At 53.2% G+C, this 21295-nt stretch overlaps 7 protein-coding genes across 7 annotated transcripts; 2 read left to right on the forward strand and 5 right to left on the reverse strand.

Moving 5' to 3' along the window:
* Positions 1 to 24: 24 nt before the first annotated feature.
* DSM5745_07199 (zinc finger CCCH domain-containing protein) lies at positions 25 to 1705 on the reverse strand (the record flags this gene model as incomplete). Its single annotated transcript, XM_026749215.1, has 5 exons — positions 25 to 226; positions 314 to 696; positions 752 to 1044; positions 1073 to 1394; positions 1460 to 1705. 5 exons carry the CDS (start codon positions 1703 to 1705, stop codon positions 25 to 27), a joined length of 1446 nt encoding a protein of 481 aa, XP_026602305.1.
* A 480-nt stretch (positions 1706 to 2185) lies between these two features.
* Positions 2186 to 3086, forward strand: DSM5745_07200 (ribulose-phosphate 3-epimerase RPE1; the record flags this gene model as incomplete). The annotated part of the gene is made up of 3 exons (XM_026749216.1): positions 2186 to 2428; positions 2497 to 2748; positions 2823 to 3086. 3 exons carry the CDS (start codon positions 2186 to 2188, stop codon positions 3084 to 3086), a joined length of 759 nt encoding a protein of 252 aa, XP_026602306.1.
* A 407-nt stretch (positions 3087 to 3493) lies between these two features.
* DSM5745_07201 (uncharacterized protein) lies at positions 3494 to 4465 on the reverse strand (the record flags this gene model as incomplete). Its single annotated transcript, XM_026749217.1, has 2 exons — positions 3494 to 4174; positions 4250 to 4465. The coding sequence occupies 2 exons, from the start codon at positions 4463 to 4465 to the stop codon at positions 3494 to 3496; spliced, it is 897 nt and encodes a 298-aa protein (XP_026602307.1).
* Positions 4466 to 5083: 618 nt separating this feature from the next.
* DSM5745_07202 (glycoside hydrolase family 3 protein) lies at positions 5084 to 7837 on the reverse strand (the record flags this gene model as incomplete). Its single annotated transcript, XM_026749218.1, has 4 exons — positions 5084 to 7064; positions 7112 to 7283; positions 7447 to 7651; positions 7703 to 7837. The coding sequence occupies 4 exons, from the start codon at positions 7835 to 7837 to the stop codon at positions 5084 to 5086; spliced, it is 2493 nt and encodes an 830-aa protein (XP_026602308.1).
* Positions 7838 to 8297: 460 nt separating this feature from the next.
* On the forward strand, positions 8298 to 9985 carry DSM5745_07203 (uncharacterized protein; the record flags this gene model as incomplete). Its single annotated transcript, XM_026749219.1, has 4 exons — positions 8298 to 8544; positions 8593 to 8772; positions 8823 to 9351; positions 9409 to 9985. 4 exons carry the CDS (start codon positions 8298 to 8300, stop codon positions 9983 to 9985), a joined length of 1533 nt encoding a protein of 510 aa, XP_026602309.1.
* A 465-nt stretch (positions 9986 to 10450) lies between these two features.
* DSM5745_07204 (uncharacterized protein) lies at positions 10451 to 11702 on the reverse strand (the record flags this gene model as incomplete). Its single annotated transcript, XM_026749220.1, has 2 exons — positions 10451 to 11421; positions 11489 to 11702. The coding sequence occupies 2 exons, from the start codon at positions 11700 to 11702 to the stop codon at positions 10451 to 10453; spliced, it is 1185 nt and encodes a 394-aa protein (XP_026602310.1).
* A 6151-nt stretch (positions 11703 to 17853) lies between these two features.
* DSM5745_07205 (fungal specific transcription factor domain-containing protein) lies at positions 17854 to 19635 on the reverse strand (the record flags this gene model as incomplete). Its single annotated transcript, XM_026749221.1, has 6 exons — positions 17854 to 17861; positions 17933 to 18071; positions 18129 to 18922; positions 18969 to 19156; positions 19203 to 19525; positions 19630 to 19635. The coding sequence occupies 6 exons, from the start codon at positions 19633 to 19635 to the stop codon at positions 17854 to 17856; spliced, it is 1458 nt and encodes a 485-aa protein (XP_026602311.1).
* Positions 19636 to 21295: the final 1660 nt, after the last annotated feature.

The following is a 21295-nucleotide window of genomic DNA, read 5'->3' on the forward strand; positions in this document are numbered from 1 at the left end:
AATGTCCCGGGTTGGCTGGATCGCTCATGCTGTACTTTGCACGGCAACTCCAACCGGAGACTCGTCGGCATATCTCATATCATCCGTAGAAGTGGTATTTTCCGACGTCTCACTAGCCGGAGAGTCATCAGATGTCTGTCGTTCAATCGGCTCCTCCCACCGAGTCACGGCGTAATCCAAAAAGTGGGCATGTCGGCCGAACTTGCAAGTTTTAAAGCTCTTGCAGCTACCAAGTCGGCAGTGGTGGCCCAGATAGCATTTTAATGATCGGCAGCGAGTGCCCTTATTGCAGGGGCGCCGCCGCAAGATATACTTCAGCACATTGAGTGTGTCAACCTCAATAGGCCGGTGGTCGAGTTCGCAGTTCTCGCTATTACAGCAGCCAGCGAGATAATAGTTGTTGCACGGTTTGCATAGAGCGGCGCGCCGCTTGTACTTGTCCCAGCTATCCTTGGATGGGGGAGGGACATAAGGGTCAATACGTTCCCCGTCCTTGTTCATTGGGATAAACTCCAGTGACCTGGAATCTATAATAGGAAGTGATGCAGAGTTGGGTTTGTGGCCTCGAATCTCCGCTTTGGAATCTTTTGAATGGGACGGTGTCGAGGGGACGAAGTTATCCTCTACTGTTTTGGATAACTTCTGGTTGGGGTCTTGGTGTACCTTTGTACATTTATTGCCATAGCGGCAGATGCCCTGTGCCATCACCCCAAGTTAGATAGGTGCGATAGGATGAAGAAGAACAATATACCTTTTGATAATGGGCGCAGACTTTCGGAGCAGGTGGATTAGCAGGAGCGGTAGGTGGAATAGGAGCCGGAATATGGCTTCCACCAAACTGAGTTGACATAAAAACTCCGGGAAGCTCGCGTACGGCGAAATCGAGGCCGTCGAACTCATGATGGAACGAAGCAGCCTTAATCAAGGTAATACGGTCGGTCTTGCCGCGGTATGGCGTTAGCAAGGACAAATAGCCCGTATCGTGGCACCCGGCAAAGAATATATGCTTGCACTGCTGATTGTCTGCGAACAAGCGGAACATCTCTGGAGGGAGTCAGCAATATAACGACACCAGGCTCTAGGATAATGGCACCTCTGATTTTATAATCGGCGCCTTCCTTCTTGTCGCCAGCATCGACATAGTCGAATAAGTCCTGGGCGCGGGTAAAGCTCGAAGTAAAGCTCGAGAACGACCGTGCTTCATTTCCCACAAGCCCGACACGAGCCAAAGTCTTCGACAGCCCGAGAACGTTGGAATAAATGCGCACCATGATCCGACATTGATCCGCTTGGCTCCCGAGCCGCTCATTGATGAGGTCCGTAATAGATTCGCTTAGTAGCTGCGCTGCTTTCACTCCACCTTGAGCGCCGGATTTGATGAGATGGTCTTTGAACTATTTGGACATAAGACAGAGCACGGCCAAGGTCTCAGGAAGCCAGGCAAAGAAAAAGGCCCTACCAGATAGCCATCGCCGTCAACTAGGACCAGCACAAATGGATTCCGTTCCTGGGTTTTTGCCAGCTTTTTGTACCTCTCTCGCCCCTCTTTCTCCTCCTCATAGTCGCTCTTCAGGCGGCTATAACTATCTAGTAGAGACTGGAACTGATCGAGAAGCTTCTGCAGGTCATGCTGCTGTTTCTGGTTTTCTTCCGAGACGGCCCTGAGGTTACCCCCAAGCGCTTGGAGTTCGGCGTCACCAAGCATGGTTGCTGATCGACGTTCGATGTGCGACGATGTGGGAGAGGACCGTCAGTGGCAGCTAGAAGTAAATGTGCCAACACCGAATTGCCTGACAGCCCCCTAGCATGAAGCATAACCTCTAGCACCTAGATGTCTATCAAAGTAATAAAAATGAAGCGGTCTGTGTCTGACAAACCGACGTGGCTTAAGCTGAGGCATGAAAACAAACATTCCAAGGTATCCAGGCTCCTCAGCCCCGCCTTATCCACGTGCAGCCCTTGGCCCTAGCCCTTATCCAGACAAGCTCCCTTCCTAATCGGGCTCTCCGGACCTGTGACGTACGGGTCGCCGATTAAGTTAGAAAAGTCGGTGATATCAATCGCCGGTCACTGGCGGGACAATTTGCTCCGCAAATGATCCAACCACCACAACTCAACTTCATATCTTACTCACTCTAAATCCCATACTTTCATTCCACTTGTACACTATACAACGGACATCACAATGTCACCCCCCGCAATCATCGCCCCCTCCATCCTGAGCGCCGACTTCGCAACCCTCGGGTCGGAATGCTCGACCAAGATCTCCGAGGGCGCCGACTGGCTGCACGTCGACATCATGGACGGCCACTTCGTGCCAAACATCACATTTGGTGCGCCGGTCGTCACGAAGATCCGCTCGCATGTCGCTCGTCCAACTGAGGCGCACGGGAAGGGGACGTTCGATTGCCATATGATGATTGCGGAGGTACGCCATCCCCCACCCACTTCCCCGATACGCTCTTCCCAGTGCTGACGCATTCTGTGTACGTGTAGCCCCACAAATGGGTGAAGGACTTCAAAGACGCCGGGTGCGACCTGTACTGCTTCCACTACGAGGCGTCGGTGTCCTCTGTCGCGGCCAAGGAACCCGCGGACTACGAGACGACGCGCAAGACGAGCCCCAAGGAGTTGATCCGGTATATTCATGAGATGGGGATGCAGGCGGGTATCGCGATTAAGCCGGATACGCCGGTTGATGTGCTCTGGGATATTCTTGCGGCGGAGGATGAGAAGGAGAAGCCGGATGTGAGTTGCCTACATTTATTACAATAGTTCTTCTGCTGGAGAAGGGGAATGCTGACTGTTTTTGCGTTTGCTAGATGGTTCTCGTCATGACTGTGTACCCCGGGTTCGGCGGACAGAAGTTCATGGCCTCGGAGCTTCCCAAGGTCAAGGCGCTGCGCGAGAAGTACCCTGATCTGAACATCGAGGTGGACGGTGGACTGGGTCTTGGAACGATCGACCAGGCTGCGGAGGCGGGTGCGAACGTCATCGTCGCTGGGTCGGCTGTCTTTGGCGCCGAGAACCCCGGTGACGTTATTCAGAAGCTGCGCGAGGCGGTCAACAAGCAAAGGAAGGAGTGACTACCACGATTTAAATTGAGCGGAAGCAGATTATAAAGTTGTAATTAGAGATTTGAAGCGTGAATATATCATGGATTGACGACCGACAATTTGGACCTACCAGATCTCCTGCGATCCTTGCAGTTCATTCAGGAAGCATTCTGTATTGGAATGGAATAGCAGAAGTATCTGGCCTTGAAATGCAATGCTAATTAACTTGATTGTACACTGATCAACAGAATAAACAGAATAAATTGATCACTGAAACCTGAACAGACCGGAAAATGCATCACTGAGGTATCCGTACATGGTAAAACAAACATGCAATGCCGAGTCATAGAACATCCATTAATTATCACAGGTCGAGAATAGTACAAGCGCTGGGACCTTCAGCAAGGGCGAATGGTGCAAGATAAAACTCAAGCAAGCTACCCCTCTAGGGCATCTTCGACCGTAGCCTCCGCGGCGAGTGTCGCTTTTTGCTCGCGCAGAGACTCCAGAGCAGGATTATGGGCCCCAGAAATAGACTTCCGCAGCTCCTTGGCCATCTTCTCGGCCTCCTCCTTTGACTCAGCAGCGATGTTTGAGTTACGATGATGGTTGATCAGCCCTAAAGCTTCAGCGTTATCAGCATGGAAGTTGGCAGACGACTCTGCAGCACATTCGGGCACCAAAGGCGGCCTTTTTGAACCAGACTCTGCGATTTCAGGAGCGACCGACGTGCGACGTACACTTTGTTGGCCACTTCCTTCCTTGGGACCTGCGTCGGAGGTTGGGGCGGGGATCTGGGGTTCGGCGGCTGCTGGTGCTGGTGCGGTAGGTTCCTTGGTAGGTTCCTTGGCCTTGGCTGCGGCCTCCGCGCCGGCTTGACGGAGGGCTTTGGTGACGGAATCATCCATCTGAGTCTCCTTGTCACGAGGATCTTGAATCTTGATTGTGCTTGCCTTGGGGGCTGGGGCTTCGGTCTTAGGGGTGGAAGCGGAGGTCGAGGTAGGTTGGGTGGGAGGGAGAGGAGTGTCGGTGGCGGGAAGATCGTCAAACGGTTCGACGCCGTTGATTTGCATCTTCAGCTCGCCGAATTCATTCCATTCTTCAATTTGTTCGAGGTCCTGAGTTGTGTCAGCTATGTTCACGTAGAGAGACTCAACCCCGCTTCGTCATAGAAGCGATGGTCAAGAACATACGCCGACAACGGTCCCGTATTTCACCAGTCCAGGCAACTTCTTTCCTTTGGAGCGACGTGCCCAGAGTTTCCTCGCGGCTTCATCGGTAGCCACATCAATTGCACGGAAGGGGATCTTGTTGGCTTTGAGAATGGTCTCCAAACGCGAAGTAGCGGTGATGATATGAGAGGATCCCGCAGTCAGGGAGGTGTAGAGATAAAGCGTGGGGTCGGTCATTTTTGTGAGAATCTGCGATAGTCCAGGATGTAGTGTGTGGAGAGAGCAAATGGAGGATGCAGGAAGATAACTAGCAGCGTAAGCGTAGAAAAGCAATAACGGTCTTGTGCCTGTCTCCAAGTGCCTTTCTCCGCTGCCACTGACCCTTATGACGTGGCCGCCAGATCACGTGGCGATAACCCACCCTTGGGGCCTAATCGATGTCATCGCCAACTGCAAAGCGCGTCGATCATTTGTTGCCACTGCTCGGAGAGGAGAGCGTTCTCTGGCATTCCACCCATTGACTTTCGGCCAGGGAACATTCCACTGGATTACGGCGCCAACCTTAACGCCCCTGTGATCACCGTCCGTCCATGATTCGCAACCATGTATCGAATTCCCCAGTTTGGCTTCCATCCAAGATCACTCAAACTCAAGCCTAACTCAGGTCGAACTGTGGATAACAATAATGAACAATGAAGTAATTCGCCACAACCCCAGGACTCTCCAGACTCCATCCAGCCTTACGCCATTCCGCCGAGGACCATGCTTACTCCGCACTGCTTTGTGGAAAGCTCTCCCATTGCTGGATGATGTTCCGGTAGTCTATACGGTACGGAATACGCTTCCACACAAGAATCAAAGCCCAGTCCAACTGAACCCCTGCCGGATCTCAAACCGGACAGACTGACAAACCTCCTCCGCGGAAAGACCAACAGAAAGCGAAAATATTCCTGCATCAACCTGCCAGTGTTTCCCCTCTGCGTCGTAATAGCTCACGGCGTACTTGTCCAGCGACGTAACAATCACCCTCTCTTCACCAGGTGCCAGGACGAGCTTTTTGAACTCCTTCAGCTCTTTCAGCGGTCTCTTTCGACTGGCGTGGACTGGTTGCGGGATGGAGATGTAGTACTGCAAGACCACCGAGCCGGCTCTTGCGCCGCTATTCTTTACGGAAAGTGTGACCTCAATCAATCCATCCGGGATTCCCTCGACGAGCGCCGGAGAACCCTTTGGATCCCCGAGATGCAGATTACCGACTTCAAAATCAACATCGTACCCTAACCCGAACCCGAACGGGAACAAGGGCTTTGGCGTCTCTGGTCGGTCATAGTGCCTATAGCCTACGTCCAGGCCCTCCTCATACCTCACGATTTTCTCCTCGTCACAAGGAAAGTTCCCGAATGAGGGGTTGTCTTCGTCTCTAGCCGGCCATGAGAACGGAAGCCTTCCGGCTGGATTCACAGCACCCGAAAGAACAAGGGCGAGAGAGTGTCCCGTTTCTTGACCGGGGAACCACCCTTGGACTAGAGCTGGGACTTTGTCGATGATGGGTGTTAGGTCAACGGGGCTACCGCTGAAATTGACAACAATTGTGTTAAGGTTTGCGGACGCCACCGCAAGGATCTGGTCGTACTGGGACTGGGCGAGGGCGAAGTCTGTGCGGTCGAAGCCCTCGGATTCAATCTCGGGTGTGGTGCCGATGCAGACAACAGCGTGAGAGGCTTCCTTTGCAGCAAGCTGGGCTGCCTCAATGCGAGCGGGCAGGTTGATTTCCTGATGGAACCGTAACGTCGAGCCCTGGAACATGCGGCCGTTGAGACGAGGGCTGTTGAGGATGTCCGGATCTGTATTCCAGGATTCAAGATTGAGTGTGTAGAACTGGCCTGCTTCCATGGGAAATGTGAAGCGGCGCTCGAGCTGCGACTTGAAGAAATAGAAGGACTCCGGCTTGAGGTCTGTCTCTTGGGACCTCGCGAAGACCTTCTCGCCGTTGATGTAGCAGATTGCGGGCCCGGTCGAAATGACTGAGAGAATATGCTGTCCCGTTGTGGTAGGGCGTATACCGAACGTCATCCTGGTACAGTACTCAGCGCTGAGGTAAGAGGGCCATTTCTCCTTGATCATGTACTCCGGCACGGCTTTTGTTTCGGTATGTACAAGGTCCTGCCCAATTGTGTGGCCATTATACCATTCTAAGGTTACTGGCTCCTGGGCTTGGGTCTTATTGTCTGCCAGGTAGAGGACCGATGCGTCTGCATGAGGCAAAGCGCCAAAGACTGGGACTCCTGGGCTTTCGACGACATTAAACCCTGCCTCTTTCAAGCCCTGAACCGGACTGACGGCACGCAGTGAATCAACTCGCGCACTTCCACCTCCACCCAGAGCAGCATTCATGCCATGATATCCGATCACCGCAACGGTCGCCCCCTTTTGCAGTGGAAGGACGTTGCCCTCATTCTTGAGTAGGACCATACCCTCCGCTCCCGCAGTCCGGATGAACTGGTCTCGCTCGGGATTCTGCAGCGCCACCTCAGGCGGTTCATCCGGGTTCTCGAAGCGACCGAGTCGCTTTGCAAGTTCGAGGACCCTAGTCGCAGAAGCATTGACTGTATCCTTTGATACTTCACCCTTCTCGATGGCCTTCAGAAGCTTATCGCCACGCCACTTAGTAGGACCCGGCATCTCGATATCGACTCCCGCGTTGATGCTCTCGGAGGTGGAGTATACGCCCATCCAGTCCGAGACTACGACGCCGTCAAAGCCCCATTCGCCTCGAACAACGCCGTTGACTAGTTGTGAGGAATCAGCGACATATGTCCCGTTTACTCGATTATAACTAGAAGTTGTCAGACGCAGCCAGGTCAAGAGAAGCCGGTTTCGTACCTTGTCATGAGAGACCATGGCTTCGACCACTTCATAAGCAGTTGGAAAGGGAGCATGTAGATCTCCCTAAGAGTCTGCTCATCCACCTCTGCAGACAAGACCGTCCGGCTGTTTTCGGTCTCATTTGCGACGAAATGTTTTGGAGTGGCAGCGATATTCTCCGACTGGCACCCTGGACCTATCAGCTCGGTTGATTCGCTAGAAGTACATCCTCCCACCGTTGATAAAGGCTGCCGATAGCATCCCTAGTACCACCGGGTCCTCCGAGTACGTCTCGTAATTCCGACCCCCTGGTCCGAGTGAGCAAAGATAACATCGAGCATTGTGGGACTAACCTCGTGGAGATCGGATAACATTCAGCGTAGGAGCAAGCAACACGCTCGCTGCTTTTGTCTTTGCCTCCTTCGCAATCTCCTGTCCGATGCGGAACAGAAGGTCACGATTGAAGGATGCTCCCAGACTCGAGCCGCATGGAAAACAAGCTGCCTTGATCCCGCTCACGTAGCTCTCGCCGCGGGCGCCGTTCGGACCGTCTGTGGTCTATATTCAAAGTCAACGTGGCTGAGATATGAAGCGTTGGGCCTAGCAGACCTTGATATGAGGGACGAAAACATCATCCCGGCGAATGACCGGTGTCCGCCACCAGTCGACAGCTGCTAGCAGAGAGACTTTCTCTTCTAGCGTCAACTTATCAAGGAGAGTCTGGATGTCGTGAGGGGCGCTCATTATGACCTGATAACAGGGAGATGGTTGAGTCGTGCAATCTCAAGAGGGGTAGATGGAACAGTTATACCTCCTATCTGTGGATCTGCTGAGATGGCCTACGCACTCGTTACCCAAACATTGTCCAAGCACACCATCGGAAACTATCCGGACGCGACGTGGTGAGTTGGAGAAGGGAGATCGGTCTGGGTCAACCGCCATTGGATGAGCTCCGAGAATGCGGCCCGGCTTCGGCGGCGAGCCCTCGTCATTCGCTGCTGTTATTTACATTGCGAGATACGGGGAATGCGACGGATGGATGGGGTTCCCCCGCAACTTTACCTGATTCTCCTCAACGTCCGGAAGTATGGTGATTTACCGAGAATTCTGGAATTCTGCCGTGTGATGTATAAAGACTACCTCGACATCCGCGACTCTGGTCGGTACTCATCTCAGAGCTGCTTTCCTGCCAATATCCCTCGCAATGGCTGATACAAAACTCGAGTCCAAGAAGAAGTTTGAACATGTTGCTTCCAAGGAAGATGCAGAGATATCAGATATCGACGCCCGCCTGCAAGAGCTTGCCCAGGCTGCCCCTCCCTTTTACAAGAACCGAAACCTCCTCAACCTCTACCTGCGCATCATACCCGGCTGCTTGGTGCCTGCCATTACCTTGGGCTTTGACAGTGCCATGATGAATGGCTTGCAGGCTGTCGAGACATGGATCAGTTGTACGTCCTTGTTAATCACACATGGATGAGCACTGACCGTGTAAGCAGACTTTGACAACCCTTCCGGCGCTTTGCTGGGCTTGATGACCTCAATCATTGCCGTCGGTGCAATCTGTGCTACCCCTTTGATTAGTCTTCTTGGTGATCGGTTTGGCCGACGCTGGGGTATCTGGTTCGGCTCGGCAGTCATGGCTGTAGGAGGGATCCTCCAAGGGGCTTCTGTGCACAGTACGCCATCCGCGACATTAGTCCCATGCATCACTAATGGCCATGTCCAGTCTCCATGTTTCTCATCTCCCGCTTCCTCCTTGGGTTCGGCCTAGTCTTCGCTAACACCTACGCTCCCATTCTGATCGGCGAACTCGCCCATCCAAAAGACCGCCAGGTCGCTACATCCTTGTACCAGACATCATGGTACCTAGGAGCCGTGCTTGCTGCCTGGGTCACATATGGGACATTCAACATGCCGACTGAGTGGGCCTGGAGGATTCCATCGCTCCTGCAGACAGTCCCCGCCCTCGTCAACATGGTCGGCATGTTCCTTCTCCCGGAGTCGCCACGTTGGTTAATTGCCAACGGACGCGCAGGCGAGGCAAAGGAAATCCTAGTCAAGTACCACGCCGACGGGCGAGAGGGAGATGCTATGGTAGAGCTGGAATACACCGAGATGAAGCGCGTCATCGAGACGGACATGGCCACGAAGACGCCGTGGAAAGCACTTATTGCCACTCCGGGTAATCGGCGCAGACTACTGCTCTTGGTCATGCTGGGCTGCTTTTCGCAGTGGTCAGGAAATGGACTCGTCTCGTAAGCCCGCCCTCGCCAAAGCTTAGATCTGCCTTACTGACCCGCCAATGCTTTCAGTTATTACCTCGTCCGTGTCCTCGAAACCGTCGGCATCGCCAGCCGCTCCAACCAAAGCATCATCAACGGCTCACTCATGATCTGGAATTGGATCTGCGCAACCGGGTCAGCCCTCCTAACCGCCCGACTCCGCCGACGCACGCAGTTCCTCATCTCCACAGCCGGCATGCTCGCAATATTCACAGCCCAAACCCTCTGCGCGGGCCTATTCAACGAACACAACAATAAAGGCGCCGGCAACGCCGTCATCGCCATGCTATTCCTCTTCTACACCTTCTACAATCTCGCCTACAATGCATTGCTGTACTCGTACCCGGTCGAAGTCCTGCCCTACCCAATCCGCGCAAAGGGGTTCGCCATCCTCATGTTCTGCGGGAAGGCGTCGAATTTCGTGAATGTCCTTGTGAATCCGATTGGATTGGAGGCGATTGGTTGGAAATACTACCTTGTTTACGTGGGCTGGCTGGTTGTCGAGACGGTCTGCGTCTGGTTCTTCTTCGTTGAGACCAAGGGGCCTAGCTTGGAGGCTATTGCGGAGAGATTCGATAAGCCTGGATCGGAGTCTAAACGAGAATAAGTTATGCAATGCAGTGTAAGTTAGTGTTGGAATATCATGGACTTCTAGGCATCAAAGCAGGTGGGCGCATCATCCAACTTCGGACACCGCGCCAGGCGGCCGGGGAGGATGTATCTACAAGTCCCTGTCTCTGTCTCAGTAGCCTTCCACGTCCAGCAACACCGATTCTCATTGAAATGCACCTTCGAGAGAATCTTCCCTATCGCAAGGACAATCCCGGCTTTTGCGCCGGTTGATAGACCGCCGCCGCTGCCATTTGATGTGGGCGTCCCGTCCGTCTTAGGTAGGACCCCGCTTACTGAGCAGAGTCCTCTCGGCCCATGTCCTGACCACTACACTCACTTTCCTAACTCAGCAGACGGCACAAAAACAACCTAGCGTGTTCCATTGACCAAAGCATTCAATCTACTGGCCTTTGCAAGAACGCATACTATGAGAGGCTCCCACCTACACCAACTTCATTGATCAAGGCAATAGCCTCTCCGCAAATCCCTCCTTAATCTCCGCCAAAAACCCCAATATCTTCCGTCGATGGTTCAACCCACTATTGCAGTACCAGTCCGGGTGAAGCTGCAGCTCTTCCAGCCCCAGACACAGCGCCGCCCAGTCCGCAGCCTTGCCCGAGTCAAGCAGATCCTGCACCTCAAACACGACCGCCGGGTTGCAACGCGCAACCCAGTACGACCGTGGCAGCACCCACCCGGTCGCCCGGAGCAGGTTCCGCGTGTCTTGCACCCTGGCCCGGCAGAACTCCCGCGTCGTGTAGATTGTGTCCACGATCAGCAGGGCGATATCCGTCGGGAGGCAGCAGATTGCAGCAATGGCACTGCTGGTACCATTAGGTTGGAAGGACCCGTCGACTCCCTCTCCCTGCTTAGGTAGTGCCACCCGCCCAACCAGCTCCGCGATATCCACGATTCGAAACGGGTTATTCGGCGCATGGATATCGCGCTTCGTGAACTCGCGCGGGTATCCATCCTCATCGAGCTCCCCGACCTCCTCGATCTTCCGCAGACCCACGGAGTCCGGCTCATACCAGCACTGCGGGTCCTGCTCAGGCGGTCCAACTTCCCAAATCGATTCCGTTTCCCAGGAGCATCTATTCGCGGGCTTCTTCCAGAATGCCGAGACGGTGTCCACGAACGCGCGGAGGTTGTTTGTTACGAGATCCGCGCCGATAACCCGGTCCAGAAGCAACCAGCATGCCGCGTGGATGGCGTATCCAATCCGCTTCCCGGCTGCTCTGTTTTTGTCGTAACCGCTCATGTTCACGGGGTGGAAGTCGGTGAATCGGCTCTGGGCCCGGCCGCGGCGCCGGGGCATGAAGAAAACGCAGGCTTTGTCGGGGTCGTTGATTACGGGCCCCGGACACGTGCAGTCGCCTTTGCGGTTGATGCCCGAGATAAACAGCGAGTTTGTCGTGGGGTCGTCGATGACTAGATACCACCCATTGTTATCATGTGCATGAGCATATCATACCGTACCAGCTGGAGGGCTACCTACTTGCCCGGTAAAAAGCGGCCCAGAGAGTCGCAAGTTCCTCGCCGATAAAATCCACTGCTTCCAAGTCGGACGCTGGAATAATGACTGGTTGATGCGGGTTCTGTTCTCGCATCTTTCTCCAGTCCGGCCTTTCTTTGTCTATCTTGTTTGGCGTCCAGCTGCTGGTCTCCATCCCGCACACGATGCAGGTTAGATAGGGGTCCCTGTTTTCCATTGTGTGTAGTCTGGGAAGGAAGATGGCAAGGTGAGTGACGCTTGATGTCATGTCGTGGTAGCCGGATCTTTTCTCCGTCCATGTTCTAAAAGAACTTAACTACAGCCTAGCAAGAGGGATCTCGGACATGTCCGTTAGTCCTGTTATTGAATACCGGCATGTGCGACTACAATCACTTTGCTACGGCGACGTCCTTTGCAATTCAGGAAACCTCGGCCTCAGGTACACGGTCTCCATTCGCCCTCGCACCTCCAGGCAACTCCATTTCATCAGCCCCGATGGCAAGGTAGCCGGCGAGTGCGATATGCGACGGACAGGGACAGGGACCGCGACCGCGACCGGGGCCAGGGCCGAATCGCTAGATCAAATAAGGGTTGGACCGGGACAGCCTCATGTTTAAGACACTGTTTCCTCCTGCAACTCTATATCCACACTCCAACCTGGGGAGATCTGCACTTGCATTTCAGTTGCGTGGTCTGCGTCGGTCTCGATGCGGCTTGCGGCTGATCATGCAGGGGCGGGTAGGGCTGGAAACCCTACCTATAGTTCACTAAAATCCCTGTATTAGCTGCTGAGCAACATGCAAGCATGAGTCCAAGGCCGTGTTATCTTGGAAGATTTCCCAATATAAACCATCTTAGGTCTTATCTCTCTCTCGCTGTTTACTCGAGACTTGTTCGTGTTCGTTGGCCGTGTCTTCGATTACTGTCGCCCTACCACCACTTTCCCCCAAAAACACTACTAAACAGGTCGCTGCTCGCAAAACAAAAACATACAACAGCTGGGATTCGCATGTGGTCACCCACCATACTACTAACCAGCCGGCGTGTGGCTTAAGTACGGCTGAGCGGACGGGAAGCCCTGTTCTCCACACCCTGTGGTCGTATGTGCTTGATTTTATTACTCGAGAATTGATGAGGAACGGTATAAACACATGGTATGCTGTGAAACAGCTCGCCACAGGATGTGGTCTCTTGATACATGGTCTACGTGTGCATTTGATACATGGTCTTACCTATAGCAAGGATTTTGAACGCATAACCCCACGGTGGTTACAAGAGCGCATACCAAGAAGGAAATCCGACTAGATATGTGCTCTGTTTCTCAATCTCAGCAACGCTAATAGCGCCACAAATCCTCTGCAGCTTCGCAACAATACCCGGAGGAATAGGGAAGTCGGGATCAAGGTCGAGGAGACACAACTGAAGCTGAGTGAAAGCTTTATCCTAGGTGGAAGACGGGCGTGCATAGCGGCAAGGAGCGTCCACAAGCTCATTCCTGATTCTGAGGCTCGCAATCTCGTCCAGGGTTCAGAGCACGTTGGCCATATTGTCGGCTTCTGCGTTGCAGGTGGTGAGCTAGCGCCTGCTTGAGTGAACGTGGACATGGTCTGGTTAGCCAGAGGCTGGGGTAGGTAGAGCTCTTATCATGATGCTGCGCAACGTGAAGTCCACAAGAGTAAAGGCGATGGAACAGCTCGACCTCGGCCTCGACCTCGCTGCACTTCTTCTTTAACATGTCCATGTCCGCAACAATATCCGCCGTGGATTACTATGAGACTTGACAGTTCCTGTCCGGGTACACCGTCTTCTTTCCCATCCATATCCTCATCCGCCGAAGCGCAAGAACCCGAGCACATATAGATATGAATTTTGCTTGCCCACGCCAGAAAGATCCTGTGCCTTGCGTCTAGCGTGTCGTTTGTTCGCCCCTGGAATGCGACGTCGTGTCGCGCTTGGTTTTATAGCCTAGCCCTCTCTGGCTGTTAATTTAGATTACCATACCGAGCTGCTTGTGCATATCTGCATGTTTCCTGTATCATGGCCTTCGTTTCTCGTGTCCCGGCCTCCGTTTTCTGTTCTATATCTACCCTACGCATTGGACTAGTCTTCAGGAGCTGGCTAGGCAGAGGACGGCAGAAGGCGTTCATCGGTGGATGGCATGATTTGGTCTGTGATAATATGCCGATGGAACCTTTGACCCAAGCCCTGATTCTCGATTCGGGCCATCTCTGACCATGTCCAGGGAGAATAATCGCGCTTCGTGATCGACGGCGTTCCCACGATTGTCGACCACGCGGTATCTGGCTGTGTACTCCTTCTCCTTGTGTGGAGCGTCCGCGCCATAGCCCTAACCCGCCCTCGTCCACCCAGCATTCGGACTGTCAAATGGATCCGCACCGCATCACCTTGCCAACCGCAGGCCTACAGATCCTCTCAATTGCTTCATGGCGCCCAGGTGATAACCGTGTCCCAAAGGGCAACCCTAACGAGCACCAACCAGGCACGCCAGTTGGCGATGGTGCTTCTAGATCGCCTGCAAGCTATGCGTATCTCCTCAGAGTCTCACCATCACCAAAAGAGATCATCCAAGCTATAACTGCAACGAGTAAAAGACCAATTCACACTCTGTAGTTGAGTGCCCAGCCGTAAGACGGAGAGCGAGAGCGCGATCGAGACACCCAGGGCTCTCAAAACAGCTACGCGCTGAGCCCAGACCTTGGTACGGGTAGAGCAGGCGCTGAATTTCTCTGCAGGAGCCTCACGAGTATCACCCCTGTTGAGCAGAGCTGCTAGCATTGTGAACCATCACAGGAACTGGGCTAGATGGCGCTGCAGCCCGTTATCATGGTAATGCAGGACATAAAGACTGCCCGTCAAGAATGGTAGTCCCTGTATGCATTGCGCCTGTCTCCTCTCCACAGGAAATGTCATAGTTGGCTTGCGCACCAGCTCAAGGCCGATTACATGCCGCGCCCTACCGCAGACTTTGTTTGTTCCGCGCGACTTGTTCACCTCCTCCATGTTTACTAGTCTGCTTCATCTATCCACGATTGAGTTAGAGGAAGGGGGCGTTGGCCGCGCCAGTGGCATGATCAACGGTCAAAGCGCTGGCTATTACGGTATTGGCATTGGGTGACAAGGTCGAAGAAAGAGAATGCTTTCATGAAACGCTCAGGCAATTTAACAAGCAACTATATCCATTAGCCGAGAACGAGATCAATTTCCACCAAGTCAACCGACGTTCATTATAGTCACGCAATCGATAGACGAGCGAGTATGTATCGGGAAATCCGGCCAACACCACCGCCAGCCCTAGTTGCGGGTCATCACGAAAGTTCCTTTTCATATCGATCCCGAGGGTCGTATCCTCAACCCACTCGCTACATCCACACTCCCAACGAACCTGCCTGTGATCAAACAGTATTCTCCTGGTAGACATTGTGAGCTCCTGGTACGTCCACCCGCGCTGGTAGTATGGCACGTTGTGGTAGTATTTGCTGCCAGTAGGGCGCACTATATGATGATCGTCCCCAAAGGGGAAAATCTGTTTCTTTAGTTCTCGAGGCTCAGAGACATTCCGCAATCCTTTAATTCCCTCGTTGGAGTCTCCGTCAACGGCAACAATGGTGAAAATGGTACTTGCGTAAATCGCCCCCATGAGGTTTAGCTGTGCCTGGGTCTCCCGGGGGCTCCGTGGGCAATACAGAGCGCATCCACCCACAGGCATCGTTCACCGAGGAGTGCGGTTAGGGATATCGCATGTCGAGTAATGGGGGAAAGACGTCTTCGAATGTCAGCTTTGTCGAGGACACCGCGATCGCGCAGGACATTTATCGTGTTCTTATCCACTTTTGTGGTCTCGCCCTCGGGCTTGCCACATCGATAGCTGAGAGCGACATAGGGAAAGTGTTCTTGCCCCGGCACAACGCACTTCTGTTGGACATCAACAAGCCATGCAGGCGTAGTCGGCCAGATCTCTATTGGATTCTGACATTTGGTTCCATGCAAACTAAGGCACATTTGTTTCCACTGCACGGCAACGTCCAGATCGACCCAGTCCGGGTCCAGAGTTCGTCCTTTTCCCAAGTGGCCCGGCACTGAGGGTTTGTGGTGAAGTAGAAAATGCCAGGTATACCCACCAATCAGTGCCTCCAAGATAGCGGTGTCATGCGGTATGTCCGCACTTAGAACCATGCCATCAGGTTCCGTCCTCTCTTTTCGCTCGTCCATAATCGGCTGCTTTAAGGCCTTAACGATTGGAGTACCAGGCAGCTACAATCGGCCATGGATCCTAAACGGATTTTAGACTCCCTGGGAATTACATTCCCCGCAAACGCCGCCCAAAGGTCACGACAAATGGAACAGTCTTCCGTGGCGTTCGAAGCGACGATCGCGTCGGGTGCGGGTGTTCCTTCTAGTTTTTCATGCATTCTTCTTCGCCTCACTCAGCTACCGCGGAGGACTTGAGGATGGTAAGGTATTGCATCTTGTCATCTCACCACAAACCATCTCAGCCGCATGGTGAAATGAGGGGCAGTTGCACAGGGATAAATGTAAGCCCGGCGTACGGGGTATTCCGTATTTCCACAGGGGTTTGAGTGTCGAAGGATGACGTTGCGAACATGAAGGAGATGGTGGACAAGGTGGAGTTGATGAGACCAGCTAGACTAGGCAGGTGCGGAGGTGATGTGGGATCCAGTGTGTGCTGGCCAAAGACTGACTACCTAAGCGAAACTACCTAACGGGGGTTCTGGTTTGGTCGGTCATTGTGGGGGACATTGTCTCTTTGGTGATTTCAGTGGTGTCGGACATGGAAGCAAGGATGGGCAGGCTGACAGGGCAGGCTGACAGTGCAGGCTTGGACAGATAAGACTCCTGGTGACCAAGATCTGGCTGACTGAGAATGCAGATGCAGGGCCTGCAGATTGCTTGTAGAAGTACCTAGTGATATGGTTGTTTTCAGTTTCTGTGCTGTTGTATTCAAGGCCCTCGTAGCACTGCGCCAAACCATGCTTGTGTGTCGCGAAAAAAGGGCATAATGCTTTGACTGGACAAATGGTCGAGACAAAGTCCCGGTTCTGTTTATGGCAGAGGGCTTAGTGGCGTAGCATCAAGGTCGTCAAGGTAGGTCCTCAGTGGTGGGGAAATCATCTTTTCCAGCATGGGCTTATGATAGCCCAAGCATTGAAGATAGCGACGAGAGAAAAAGAAGGTACTGTTCTTATGTTCATTTGGCGGGTGATAGCGGGTTTGGCGGGAGCGCGTCTCTGGATAGCTGTGCTAGAGTGCGACGAAAACAGCTGGAAGGAAACGGACCATGAACTGATCCCGCTATTTCCCACGAGATGATACATGGCTTTACGATGATGGGGCTCGAAGCCAACGGGTATAACAACGGATGGTACGTTGAGGCATCGCAGAGCCCTACTCTGCCTATCTCCCGTATCGCTTCGGTCTCTGTGGGGTGGATTATCTGCGTGATAGGCTGAATTCGTCATTGTTCTCGTACGGCCCGGTCCGCAAATCGAATGGATGTGCTCGAGTAGCAGGAGAGCTTTTATGATGACTTGTATGATCCGCTACGCTCGAGGTTGTGCCTACCTTTTGCAGATTGACAGCCATCTGGGGAAGACAACTAGGCGGTTCGGGCTAGACCAGAATAGCCCTTTGGACGATATTGTCGTCGATATGGGTATACGTTGGTGAAGGGGAGAGCGACTTCTGGCAAAGGACTAGCTTAAGTACTTGCGACCATACTTCCCAGATGTCACTCACGAGTTCCAGGACACGTTGAGGGTGTAGATTCTGGACCTGCGCGATACGCTCATTATTCATAAAAATTTGAAGATGGAGGAGATCCTTGAATTCGGCTTCGACAAGTCGAGTGCAAGCGAGTCATTTCCGGAGTTGTTCCAAATTCGCGACCTGCCCTGGCTGGGTTGAAGGACGGGCTACGGCTTTTATCCGTCTCCAACAGCGAACATGCAATTGCTTGTCGATCCTCGTATTGGCCACGGGCGCTCACCAAGGTAAGTGTTTGGCAGTTGGAGGGTTGTTGGCAGCCCGGAGCATACTTGATTTCATCATGACTCAAAGGCCGAATAATCCGTACTCGCGCACTGAGCTTACTGACCAACATGTAATCTGGGTTGTGGGAGGCACAGCCATGATAAAACCACCATTCTTACTTGTCGCCATCCTTACTTGTCGTGAAGTATGCTCAGAGGACCACGTGGATACTCAACCAGAGCCGGAAGCGGATGGAAGTGTATGGGCTCGCTGTCTTTGCGCAATATATATCGGCGATAACATCGTCGGGAGATGGTTCTCCCTATGCTGATCCAAAGAGTGGGCGGTTGCTAGACTCTCTAATCCGCTCGAGCGACCTAACATGGTTAGGTTTGACGTAAAGGAGAATTTCCGTGAGGGATAATCGTGCAGACTTACTAGCAGTCTCGTAGTCCAGCCGTTCATAGCAAGTCCCAAGCGACATTACTTGGAAGCGTACCACAGACTTCCAGGCATGCAAGCCTTGCAAGAAACTATCCTGAGTGCAGATGCGGAGGAACCACTCGGCTTGGTCAAACTACGTGGCTGTAATGTTAGCGCTTTGAGTGACTCTAGATTTTTGGTGTTCGCGTACCACCCAGTTGTAAAGCCGACAATGGGCCTTAACTCTGATGAGACAGTCACGGAGGATGAGAAGCTCGGTCTGCAAGCAGGCCATGGTTTGGGCATCAGTGGTAGACAAAAGCTGATGTGCAAGTATAATTTGGGCCGTTTTCGCGATCTGTCCAAAGCAGTTGTTGTGCAGGTCAAGCTGCGCAACTTCCCAGAGCTGGTGGACAATGCCGGTGATGTTTGAAGCTTGTTTGTATATTGGAAGGATGCGTTTCCCTGCCTCGGACGCAGTAGCTATCGTGGCAGAGGTCCAGTCCATCGAGTCGAAAAGGGCGAGCTGCCAGATGTGCGCGTAAAGTAGATGCATATAGGCGAAGGGGCGAACAGCGAACTTCTGTAGGTGAACTTCGAGATTTTCTCGATTGAAGACAAGGGATTCATCCAGACTGGCTTGCCACTGTGATAACCGTTGCTCAAGCGCTTCCAACCCTTGAGGGGTTGGGGTGTCGAAAATTTGACATGCTTGATGATAGTACTCGGAGAGGGTAAGTATTTCCTGGGCAATGCATGGCATCGGGTGGAGATTGGCGGCTGCAAAAGCAGGGTTTTTGATCACATCGAATTCCTCCTCGGCGTATAACCGGGGTAGGGTATGCACTGGCGGGAAAGGCCGGCCCATATTCAAACCCGAGGGAAATGTATGCTCCATTAAGGCAACTGTCGCAACCAAACGTCGGCAAAGCTCGGCTTGCACAGGATCCGTGTCGCTAGCCGGCTGGTCAAGTTTCAATATGCTCACAAAGCTGCGAGCGAAGCCTAATAACTTGTCAACCCTGGTCGCATCGCTACTGCGAAGTCGTACTCAAGAAGATCCATGCCTTCCTTGCACCTCCAAAAGTCAGGTTGTAGGTAGCAAGCAGCACGTAGACTTGGATTGTGGTCGGCGATGGGTGATCAAAATCCTCTTTCAATAGCTGTCGTGCTTCGTTATACAATGGCTCTCCCCAGTGTGGACGCAAACGAGGGCTCTGAAAAGGTGCGTGGGAGTATCTGCAGTAAGTCAGTGCCGTCGAAGACTATGGATAGGCCTGCGCACCGAATACCCAACGCCATTATGGCGAACAAGAGCACCTTCGGGATATCGCCGAGAACATAACGGCGAAGGAATATAGTTTGGTCAAACATGAAATGAATATCATTGAAGTTCTGAAAATAGAGGGAGAGTAATGTTTGCGTCAACTCTGCTTCTCGCAGGAGCTCAGCCGGCGTACCGGTGCCGACATCAAGACCGGAAGTATTGCTCGACAGCTGGAGCCCCGAATGAACGCTTGTATCTGCATTTGGAGACGCTGTACTCCTCAAGAGCTGACGACTGGGAACTTTCGTAGTCTGCGCATACGAGCAAGCCAGGTTGCGAGTCTGGCATCGTCTACATCTGCTCCCAGTCTCTGCGAGGGAGCACCTCACCTTTCGGTTCCTTTGTTGCGCCTTAGCAGAGTACTTTGGTAGAGGGTTTTACTCACCGGCATTCTGTACATGCATTTCGAGGCATTCTGGATGCACGTGTTATTGATGTGTCAGGGTCAACTCCATCCAGTTTCTTCTATCATTGGGCACAGTTCGTTTCAGGTTTGCACATGGGACCGTCCATGTGCCGGTTGAGCCGTTGAAGGACTGTGGGTAAGGGAATATCGTCAGTGCAAGGACAACGCACCGAGCTTTCAATAGACCGCCATACACTCGGCCGGTCGATGGAGTCGAGTCGGTGTTGCCCCGAGGGCCGTTATCGCGATTAGTCAGGCACAGGCACTTCTTCTATCCGTTAGCCGTGACATACAACGGCTGACCGGACCCATTCATCTGGAGATCATTACGAATCTGCGATGAACTCCGATTTCTAGAACTTCGAACGCTGGGTAGAGTGACGTCTTCCGAGACTCTTCCGGGCAAGCTCCGTATATGAAAGGGAGATCTAATTAAAGATGCTGGTATCCCATGTGGGCCATTCCACCCGCAAAGTCTGGCTAACGCTGGCTAACGGGCGTTTCAAGGCAGAGTATGCGCGTCACGTGACATTCACACGAGGGCAATCTCCGATCGCTCCCCGCCGGCCCACCTTGCACCCTTGAATCCTCGATGAGAATGAGACGATCGAGATGAAGGAGTCAAGATCGCGATTCAAAGGAACTCCTGGGCACTGCGCATCCGGAGAAACGGAGAAGTAAGACGCCAAGGGGCGCAAGTCTGCCTTGTTCCATACTGCAATAATGTTTCGAAGTCAAACACGCAGCCTTCCGGGACCGTCGCCGAACGAGTCGGACAGAGGAAGAACTTAGAAGGGTTGAACCTTGGAAGCCAGCCGTCTGGTACCGGCCGTTCCAACGGCGGAGATCCTTGTACGGAGTATTGATCCATCTGCCTATGTCATGCACCCTTCCAGAAGCAAGTTTGCCTGAGTCGGCCGTCCGTCGCGGGCAAGCTGCATTCAAGCGACCGCTGCACATCGGCTGGCTCGTTACCCAGCACAATAACCGAGCGAACCGCGGTGTTCGCCAGGATTGCTAGGCAGTTATACTCCGTATGGTTATCGTAAAGGAGGGTGTTGGGTGGAAATGGTAGGAACCCAAACGGGTGTAGCCCAGAGGCCAGACAACGTGGCAGCCAGCGAGTCGAGGGGAAAACACGACTCAGTCCCGAGTGGTTTGAAGCTGCCAGACGGTCAGGTCAGTGAGCACCACTCACATGGGCTTGGGCACGACTCTGCTCTCCAGTATTCCTTTACCAGACTTGGACTGCCCCATGGCTGAGCAGGATGCGTTGTCAAATCATGAGAGCCCGAGAGGCTTCAGATGACTGATCCAGCAGCGTCGAGGGATCCGTATGGGCGCCTCACTTTGACGCAGCAGCAGTTCTCTGCCGCTGTAACCCGCCTTCTGTCGCCCGTCACCAGACTTTCCTTCTTTCCTTTCTGGTCACCCTCTCCTTTCCCGTCTTTGCCCCAGGGCACTAGCGTTCTGATCTTCGCGATCATTGATCAGTGGGCTATTTCTTTTTTCCCTGTTCGAGCAACCGGCCTGCCCATCCCGCAGTCCAGACTCCCCTCACGTCATCCAATGATCCTCGACTGTACCTCTGCCATGAGCTCCCGAATTTTCAGGCTCCTCCTGTACCTTTTTCGTCCTCACCTCT

Source organism: Aspergillus mulundensis, assembly GCF_003369625.1.
Source record: "Aspergillus mulundensis strain DSM 5745 chromosome Unknown scaffold_7, whole genome shotgun sequence".
In the NCBI taxonomy this organism is placed as follows: domain Eukaryota; kingdom Fungi; phylum Ascomycota; class Eurotiomycetes; order Eurotiales; family Aspergillaceae; genus Aspergillus; species Aspergillus mulundensis.